Raw genomic sequence first — 9,682 nt, forward strand, 5'->3', positions numbered from 1 at the left:
CTGCTCAGCGGGCAGTCTGGGTCTCCCTTTCCCGCTGCCCCTCCTCCTACTCGTGCTCTTCGCTGGCTAGCTCACTCACTCTCACAAATCAGTCAATCAACCAATCAATCTTTAAAAAGACAGAAGGAGAAGGAGAAGGAGAAGGAGGAGAAGGAGAAGAAGGAGAAGGAGAAAGAAAGAAACAAAAGAGGTTTGTACTTAGTTCCTATGCACTTGTGTCAAATTGGGTCTTTTTGCCTGAATCAGCGTGTCCGCACGTACGGCCCGTTCTGTGCAAGCCTTCGAGTTCCTTCTAAAGGACTGCACTTTGCAGGCTCTCGTGTGAGCTGTTTTCCGTGTGTGTAAAGCGTTTCTGCGTGGAGCTGGTGTGTGCGTGTGTAAAGGAAGCGTTTCTGCGTGGAGCTGGTGTGTGTGTGTGTGTGTGTGTGTGTGTGTGAAGGGTTTCTGCGTGGAGCTGGTGTGTGTGTGTGTAAGAGAATCGCTCTGCGTGGAGCCGGTCGCAGTCTCAAGCGCTCCCCCTTCCTGGGCCGACTTGGTATGCTCTACGCATCCCCTCCATTTCCTCCGACGGTGGTTGCACCCACCCCACCCGGAAGCGCACGCGAGTCGGACTGAGTAGCGGGGCATGGAGGGGCCCGGCGGTCAGAGCTGTTCGGGCCCCAGCCCCGCGCCGGAGGACGCAGCCCCCGCCTCGGTGAGCCTGGCGCAGCTCCTGCAGCTGGTTCAGCAGGGCCGGGAGCTCCCGGGCGTGGAGAAGCGCCACATCGCGGCGACCCACGGCGAACCCACGGCGTCCCGGCTCCCGCGGAGGCCCAAGCCATGGGAGGCCGCGGAATCGGCCAAGGCCCCCGCACCGCCCACCCTCGGATCCGGGTAGAGGAACCGCGTGAAGGGGCCCTGCTCGGCGGAGGCAGGAACTGCGCCTTCCTGATGGCACGGATTGGGTTCCTGTGGCTCGCGGTCCTTCGCCTCTTAGACCTGGAAGGCGTGACTGTATCCTGCATCTCCTCGGACCGCGGATACCGGCCACGGTTATTCGTCTTTTGTGCATTTGCCCCAACCGGTCTCAGCTGGAATTTAGCCTCCTGGGAGCGTCCTTACAGTTGACTTGTATCCGTATTTCTGGACCATCGTCCACATTAAAAAAAAAAAAAAAAAAAAAAAAGTTTTACAAATCCCGTTTCAGACCTTGTATTTGGCAAATCTCATCCTTCACTGAGATGCATAGATGTGGTTTCATCTTTAAACTACCACTGAGGACACACTGACAGAGTCTTGCTCAGGGGGAACAAATTCTGTTAGTGACGTAGGAGAGTGTCAGTGTTTCTCTTCCAGGTCAGCTTATTCTGGCGGCTGTGGAAGTGGATTTGGGATCCACGTGGTGTTGATTCCAGCCATTCTCCAGATCAGCGGCTAGCAATGCAAAAGATCTGATGATTACACTTGGCCCCAGAAGTACTTCAAAGACACATTAAACCAGTAAAATCCCAAAGCATTAAAAAAGACGATCAAAAGGGGCACCTGGGTGGCTCAGTGGGTTAAAGCCTCTGGCTTCGGCTCAGGTCATGATCCCAGGGTCCTGGGATGGAGCACTGCATGGGGCTCTCCGCTCAGCGGGGAGCCTGCTTCCTCCTCTCTCTCTGCCTACTTGTGATCTCTATCAAATAAATAAATAAAATCTTAAAAAAAAAAAACAAAGCCAATCAAAAACAAAATCTCTGGCAACTAGTTGGATCAGGCTTGATTTTAGAACAGAAGAAAAGCTCCTACAACCACCTTCTTAAGTTTGTCTCTTTTAAATAGGCCACGTGGCTCACTGCCCCTACTGCTTCCTGAAACTGAGGTGTTTTCCACATACATATGGTATGTGCAGACAGGAATATACGCTGACAGCCACGAACAAGTCACATACGCAATCTACGTACCATACAAAAGGACTCGTTTTCCCCAGAAATGGCAGTTCCACAGCTTGTTTAGGAAATGGTATATCACAGTACATAATACAGTAGGGCATTAATTTTTATAACATCTATTTCCATAAAATTATAAGTTAAAAAGTATTCTTTTGTTTAATCCTTTGAACTGCACTGAATGAGGCACACACGTTAGACTAGAGTCCGATTCTGCAGGCAAGATGGAAACATTATTCCTGTATTTAGTATAAAATAGATCTGTGACAGAAACCCTGTGCTTCCACACTCACAAATGCTCTTTTCCCATGGCTTTCTGATACGTCACTTTAAAGTAATTTGATTTCACAATGCTTTAAAGTTTAAGTGTAAGCTCTAACATCTATTCTTGGCAGGTTAACTCTTGAACCAACCAACCTAATTAATTACCTCATAACCTGGCACATTTTAAGGCATTGTTCTCATTCTAACTCAACCTCACAGCTATGTTTGAGGGCCCCATGAGCCAAAAGTGCAGCAAAGCTGATCTTAAGGGACCAGGGCACACAATGGTTAAGCATGTTTCCGAGTCTTGACCTATACCTGGCACAGCCTCACCAACTACTCAGATGGCAATTGAGGCAACAAAGTGACAGAAGCAGAGGAAGGCCCACCTAGGAGGGGGACACAGATGATAAACACAAGCACGATCAGATCCCACTTTTAGGTCTCAGTCCCTGGGAGCCTCGGTATTGGCCTATGGCATCGTGGGATCCCACCAGTGGGATAGACAGCAATACTTTTGCAGTCTAGAATATGCAAGGAGAGGGTCCAATGAAGCCTAAATGACATCCATGCCAAAGAAAATTTCATCCTGAAGCCCAGCAGAAATAAATGGTGGGCATTTCCCTAAGGTAGATGGCATGGGGGCTCAGAAATCTACCACTGTGTTGCTAATAGGAAACACCCAATTGGCTCCAAGGGAGAAAGCTATCTTGGTAAGCCCTGGTCTTCCACAGGATACAGGACCAGAGGAGACTAACAAGGTCAGGGCCCAGGTGACCAATGCAGGTAGTGCAGGACTTCCTCACGTAACATGCATGGGTCCCTATGAAGAGTCTATGAACACAGAAACTTCCAAGCGAAAATTTGAATATATGTATTTTCCTGGAAAAAGGGTCTTTCCCTTCTCACAGACCCAAGAATAGGTTAAGAATCTGAGCTAAAGAAAAGGATTAGGTCAATCACGGGCTAGGCTAAGGAAGCCACCAGATACACCTCAGGGCCATCTGAGACCTTGCAAAGCTGTCACTGAAAAGTGAGAACAGGGACTCATAGCAGAGACAACTGAGCACTGTTTTTGTGCTCTTCTTTGTAGTTATATTTCAAATTCCTTCCAAAACAAGGCCCTAGAAACGCCCAGGTTCAAGTACGTCCCTGAGGCTGGTCCACTGCTGTCTTGTATTCATGCCTGGGTATTCGTTCACCAACTTTAAACCCCAGGATAGAAGATGTGACACGGCAGAACTTCCCCTTCCGTGGCAGGAGTCTTTCGTTGACGTCAGAGGTGGTGGGGGCAGGCAACGTGGAAAACACACTGGAACTTTCCCTTGGAACTGGGCTGTGATGACAAATGCCTGCCAGATCATCATCATTTTTTCCCTGACCCTTCCTCTAGTTTCTCAAGATATAACAGAAAATAATCTTCTTCGAAGATACTGGTAACAATTCTAAGAGACAAAACACGCGCCACCGATGTGCTGTGTTTTCAGATATGCTGAGGAAGAAAAACACAAATTTGTTAATAGAAGTTTAATGAAAGGTGACACCACATATTAGTAATAAGCAATTTCAAAAAATTAAGATACTTTTAACAAAATTGATGGGTTAGATCTTTACATCCTTTTTGAAATTGGTTTTTAGGGACGCCTGGGTGGCTCAGTTGGTTAAGCAGCTGCCTTCGGCTCAGGTCATGATCCTAGCGTCCTGGGATCGAGTCCCACATCGGGCTCCTTGCTCGGCGGGGAGCCTGCTTCTCCCTCTGCCTCTGCCTGTGCTCGCTCGCTCTCTCTCCCTCTCTGACAAATAAATAAAATCTCAAAAAAAAAAAAAAAAAAAAGAAATTGGTTTTTATTCTCTCCCCATCTCTAGGCCAAATGACCACAGCAATACAGCATTTTCTAGCCTGTAACTGCTGGAATTCACATAGCCCCATGTCTTACCCAGGAATTCACTGCCCCAAGCACATTTCTATCTGTTAGACTTGTAGCTACCCATCTCCTCTCTCCCCCCAATGCCAGTCACTTTCAGATACTAGTAAATGCAAAAAGGATTTTTAACTGGCAAAGCATGGCCCATTGAAAGTCAGCCCAAGGGCAGTTTCCAGCCTCACCTGGGTTTAATTCAACTGTCGAATAAGCTGATTGATGCATTCACCTCGATAGCCAGGTAAGCCCACCTCCTTCAGGAAGCCCACTCTATTCTTGGTAGTGTGACGGGCCACTGAGAGATGGAAAGGACGTAAGAATGCAGAGATCTCCTGGAAATTCTTCCCCGGAAAGGCAATTTCATGAATGAGGTCTTCCAGGCAAATAACACCATACTTCCCTGGGAAACATAAGGGTAGAGATTCCTTCACTCAATATTTGGCTCAGTATAAACCATGAGGCTCTTACATGCCCGAGATGGGCACTCTGGTGGTTTCTTGGGACCCCAATAAGAATACGACCTAGATCTGACATCAAGACCACCAGAAATCCTTGCTTTCTACCCCTACTGACCCCTAAGTGCAACACTCACCCAGGTGCTCCTCAATCACTGTATTATTTGTCAAAGGGATGGTTTTATTCTTGACCTTGGCTTGTCCACGTTTCAAGATGAGTTCCCGGACAGACTTCAGATTTGGAAACCTATGTGAGACCGAATGAGGTACAGCCTCATCAGGCCGCGGCACACCGTGTGGCACTGGCCACTCAGTCCTGCAGCCTGGCTGAGGAGAGATTGTCCCACCACCCCTTCTTCCCACCAAGATATCTCCTGCAATCACGATGCAGCCGGGGTGCTTGGAAGTATACAAGTGAAGAGGGCAGAAAACCAGAGTGGCCCTGACTATGTAATTAGAAATTAAAATATATGGATATAAACATTCACCATGCAAAAAAATTTTTACTTTCCCAAACAAGAATAAAACAAGTGCTGGCTTACAGTTCAGGACTCTGGCCTCGGATGACCCTCTACCCAAGATGGGGCCAGAGTTTGAAATTAAATCCCGGCCTCTGCTGGGTTTTCATTTCATTTGAAGGAACACAACTTTTACACAAGCACGGCCCTTAGCTTGCTTCAAGACTCCAAGAGTTAATTTCTCTTCTACCCCTGACTCAGCCTTAGCCTGCAAGTGAATGCGCCCAGTGCGGTACTGTTCATGGTGCGTCAGCAGCAGCATGGGTACCTCCTGATCTACCTGCCCCGTGTTCCAAAGTTTCACCGCTAGCAGCTGATTTCTGGTGACCGTGGTCACAACAGAATGTTTCTTTGAAACAGCAATATGAGCTCCTAGGCTTGGAGAACAGCACCCTGGGCATCCTAATGTTCTCCTCATGCTCAAATACAATTTAGTATGAATACACACACACACACACACACACACACACACACACACACACACACACACCTTACTCATCCCCAGGTATGAATACACACACACACACACACAAACCCCTTACTCACCCCCAGGCCACATAAGGTTCCACTACACGCAGCGTTTTTATGGTCTGGGGGGTTACTCTGAAAAAGACACCACTGAAAATCTTCTTCAGGCGAAGCCTTGCAATGGTCCTCTGCACCAGTGAACTCACCCCATTAATCCTGAAATGCAGAGCACAGGAAGTCAGGTTTTATCCAGTTTATGTCAGTCCAGCAAGCACCTACAAAATGTTTGCCACTACAGGGCATCCAGAGAGCATGACACAAACTGTGTCTTACAGGTCACGCCAGGAGCTGGCAGGCATATAGAGAGATCACTCTTACATGAGGTGGAGCAACGCCTGAGGGCTACAGGAACACAGAGATGGGCCCCGATTCTGTGTGTGTAGGGCTGTGCATGTCAAACCAAAGAAGACGACTTGTGGGCAGTAAAGGCACGACAGATTCTAGGTAAAGGAGATACACTCCACTTTCTTTTTAACAATCACTGAGAAGAGCATACTGGACAGATCTGAAAGTGTGACACCAGAGGCAGGGAAACTCAGTTAAGAAGCTAACGTGGGGGCGCCTGGGTGGCTCAGTGGGTTAAGCCGCTGCCTTCGGCTCAGGTCATGATCTCAGGGTCCTGGGATCGAGTCCTGCATCGGGCTCTCTGCTCAGCAGGGAGCCTGCTTCCCTTCCTCTCTCTCTGCCTGCCTCTCTGCCTACTTGTGATCTCTGTCTGTCAAATAAATAAATAAAATCTTTAAAAAAAAAAAAAAAAGACGAAGCTAACGTGGTAGTCTAGGAAAGAGATTCTGGGAAGCAGTAGGGAAGGTTAGTAACAACGGCTCAAAAGTATTTAAAGCCCGCAGGTTTCTGGTTTGGGTGACTGGGTATGGGAAATAGGAAAAGGTAGCTGTACATGCAGGTCGACTGAGAAAAGTACAACTAAATAAGGAAAAAGCTTTAAGAACTCTCTCCAGCACTAAATATGCTTCTCTACTTGACCTCAGTTCAGTTCCTAGAAAGACTCCTTGCAGGGCACCTAGGTGGCTCAGCTGGTTAAGTGTCAGCCTTCCACTCAGGTCATGATCCCAGAGTCCTGGGATTGAGCCCCATGGCAGGCTCTCTGCTCAGCAGGAAGCCTCTTTCTTCCTCTTCCTCTGCCCTCCCCTCTCCTCATGCTCTCTGTCAAATAAATTAAATCTTTTTAAAAAAATTTTATTTATTTATTTGACAGAGTGAGTACATGCAGGGGGAGCAGCAGGGGGAGAGAGAAGCAGCTCCCCACTGAGCAAGGAGTCCGATGTGGGACTTGATCCCAGGACCCCGGGATCATGACCTGAGCAGAAGGCAGAGGCTTAACCAACTGAGCCACCCAGGCGCCCCTCAAATAAATAAAATCTTTTTTTTTTTTTTAAAGATTCTAACCATTTATTTGACACAGAGAGACACGGAGAGAGAGGAACACAAGCAGAGGGAGCAGCAGACTCCTGTTGAGCAGGGAGCCTGACTTGGGGCTCCATCCCAGGACCCCGGTATCACAACCCAAGCCAAGGCCAGACGCCTAATGACTGAGCCACCCAGGCGCCCCTCAAATAAATAAACTCTTAAAAAAAAAAAAAAAAAAGAAAAGAATGGTTCCCAATTCAGAACTTTCTATGCCTAGAAAGTCCTCCCCCAGGTCTCAGCTTCAAGTTCCTGCTTTAAAGTGTCTTAAACCAGTATGGGCCTGGCAGCAGTCGACCGTCCTACCACTGGGTATATTTTCATGCCTGTCTGCCTAAGGTCAGTCTCCTTAACCTTACAGATGAAACCTATGTTGTGCTCAACCCTGAATTCCCAGCACAACTTGCCTTAGTGGCTTAAAGCCTACTGTGTTCATCTCCCTAGAAAAGGGTCTAAAGCTGAACCAACAGTCTGCTCCAGCCTATGGAATCTGCCAAGTTTCCCACCTTTGGATGCGTACAACAAAGGCCAAGGAATGTTTATCTGGCACTTCCAGGCCACGAGGTTTCACTTCTAGTCGTCTGAGGCGCACCCTGTCACGTTGCTGCCGCCAGGAATCATGTAAGAACCATTCCAGTCGCTTAAACTTGAGCTGTTTTCCTTTCTTCTGCTACAAAGAAGGCAGACCATTGTCACCATTTTGTGTGTCCATTTTTTATTTCTACAATAGTAATTCATTAGTCAGTATCAATTGAGTGTGTTTCCCACTGTGTTCCTTAAACAGAAGCACATCTTCCATGTAAGGGAAAAATGAGACACCCAAGTGAAGGTGGAGGTATGAAAACTCATACAGTACTAGGAAGCGCCTCCAATGAATAAACACGTTAGTTTACATGCCGTTAGCCAATGTTTACCAACCCATGCTTATAGACTCTAACACTGGGTTAAGCTTCATGAAGTACAGAATAAGCATGAGCCCCTTTCATTGTCCTGACTCCAAAATATGTAATTTCCAAAAACGTTGAGCAAACAGCAAAAGTTGTCTGCCCTATCTGAAAAAAATACATTTTCTTCCAGGTATACAAGCATGTTTGGTCTTTCAAATCACTTAGTATGAGCCTAAACAGTACAATGTCTATTCCATTTTTTCCTTTAACAAACTCTACTCCAGTATTTTACCTGCAGAAAGTGTTTTATAAATACCTGTTAAAGTAAGACATGAACCATTTACCTCTTAGAATCTATGCGGAAAGGACTGTCCATACCAAATCTAGTTCAAACACTGTGGACACAACTCACCAAATACACATTCTAATTCCCTTCTCTTGGTTCCCCATCGTTACCTCCTTCTTGTCCAAAAGTGCCTGCTTTGCTTGAGTGGCTTTAAGGGCCTGATAAGCCTTCCTCTTTTTCAGGAGATTTTCTGGAACCAACGGGATCTTTTTTCTTTGCCTGATACGGAAAATTGCAATCAGCGGTAATGTTTAAAAAATAAATGTTAATGGATTTCTAAACCATTTCTTGGTCTTCGAGCAACATCACGCTCTTCAAATTCCTGAAGACAGACTTCGCTGAACCTCTGATTTCTGACTCCAGTCCTCAAAACGGACCCCTTAACATTCACTCTATCCTAAAGCAGTAAGAAGTCATGAACTCCTTGGCCACTAACCCCCCGTTTGCCTCCAAGGAGCTTTTACTGCCACAGCCTTTTAAATCACACTAGGAGCTACGTGATTCTCGTAAAACCCCGTGGGGTTGGGACAGCTCAGTTCCATCAGCAGGGCTAACACTTAAGCCAGGCTGAGTGAACCCAAGCCTGGCACTCTTCAGTCCGCGGCCAGAAACTCAATCCTCTCCGCTCTAGGGAACCCAAACTTGACGGCGGCTCCCTCCGTCTGATCGTCAGCCCGAACCCTACGGCTCCTTCCTCCTCATCCCACCCTCTGTAATGTGGAGTCTTTTCTAATCTTTTCCTTCAGGCCACAAGTATCCTTATTTCCCGCCGCTACGGAATAAACACTGTGGATGGTACCAGATGCTCAACACCCCACTGGAGAAATTCAAAGCCCAAACACTCACTCTTCCTCCGCCATGTTTCCGAAGCTGCGACGACTGCTCATGCGCAGCCCCACCACGTGTGGGAAGAGAGGCCCGCTCTATAGTTACTTGACCATAGAGACCTGTCTTCCAGCTCCCGGCGTACCACCCCGGCGGCCAGCTGCCGGCGGTGAGCAGCTGAGGTCTCGCTAACACAGCTTCCTGCTAAATGCTGCACAAAACGTTCTTCGCACTGCTTCCAAGCCCTTTAGGGTCTGTGCCATCTTCAAATCCCGCCCTGTTCCTTGACGCTGTATTCGTTTGATGCTGCCGGCGGAGCTCAAAAACAAAGCCGCTTTCCTCGTTGCACCTACGACTTCCGGGGTGGAGGGCGCGCCGCTCCTCCGGGTTTCCCTGCGGCCGCGCGAGTCCGGGAGGGAGGACCGCCTGGCGTGGTTGGCCCTTGCTGGGTGGAGAGACGTGGAGCCGTGACTTTGGCTCTTACGTGTGGGTGGAGGTGTTTGTGGAGGACTTCGGGTGGGAGAGAATGCGGCTTCGATTCCATCGGCCTGGCGCGGTCGGTGCGTCCCGGAGCACTGGTCCCAGCGGACCTTGGTTTGCTT

General features: G+C 48.1%; 2 protein-coding genes across 2 annotated transcripts; one reads left to right on the plus strand and one right to left on the minus strand.

Annotated features, from left to right (window-relative positions):
• Positions 1-603: 603 nt before the first annotated feature.
• LOC111147816 (chromosome unknown C6orf226 homolog) lies at positions 604-1,509 on the plus strand. Its single transcript, XM_022504065.1, has one exon. The coding sequence runs from the start codon at positions 626-628 to the stop codon at positions 875-877; it is 252 nt and encodes an 83-aa protein (XP_022359773.1). The 5' UTR covers positions 604-625; the 3' UTR covers positions 878-1,509.
• A 1,523-nt stretch (positions 1,510-3,032) lies between these two features.
• Positions 3,033-9,387, minus strand: LOC111147864 (ribosomal protein L7 like 1). The gene is made up of 7 exons (XM_022504130.1): positions 9,102-9,387; positions 8,366-8,474; positions 7,529-7,692; positions 5,616-5,753; positions 4,689-4,798; positions 4,282-4,496; positions 3,033-3,666 (listed from the first exon to the last, which is right to left on the minus strand). Exons 1-6 carry the CDS (start codon positions 9,140-9,142, stop codon positions 4,288-4,290), a joined length of 771 nt encoding a protein of 256 aa, XP_022359838.1. The 5' UTR covers positions 9,143-9,387; the 3' UTR covers positions 3,033-3,666; positions 4,282-4,287.
• Between the last annotated feature and the right edge of the window lie 295 nt (positions 9,388-9,682).

The sequence above is a fragment of the Enhydra lutris genome, unplaced genomic scaffold (assembly GCF_002288905.1).
Source record: "Enhydra lutris kenyoni isolate GAN:26980312 unplaced genomic scaffold, ASM228890v2 scaffoldscaffold17, whole genome shotgun sequence".
Classification (NCBI taxonomy): domain Eukaryota; kingdom Metazoa; phylum Chordata; class Mammalia; order Carnivora; family Mustelidae; genus Enhydra; species Enhydra lutris.

Bases quoted from the DNA above. Each gene is read 5' to 3' on its own strand.
- LOC111147816 (XM_022504065.1), top strand. From the start codon at position 626: ATGGAGGGGCCCGGCGGTCAGAGCTGTTCGGGCCCCAGCCCCGCGCCG.
- LOC111147864 (XM_022504130.1), bottom strand. From the start codon at position 9,142: ATGAGCAGTCGTCGCAGCTTCGGAAACATGGCGGAGGAAGA. The intron at 7,693-8,365 runs GTAACGATGGGG...CCTTCTTTGTAG, and splicing joins CACTTTTGGACAAGAAGGAG to CAGAAGAAAGGAAAACAGCT. The intron at 4,497-4,688 runs GTGAGTGTTGCA...TATGTTTCCCAG, and splicing joins AGTGATTGAGGAGCACCTGG to GGAAGTATGGTGTTATTTGC.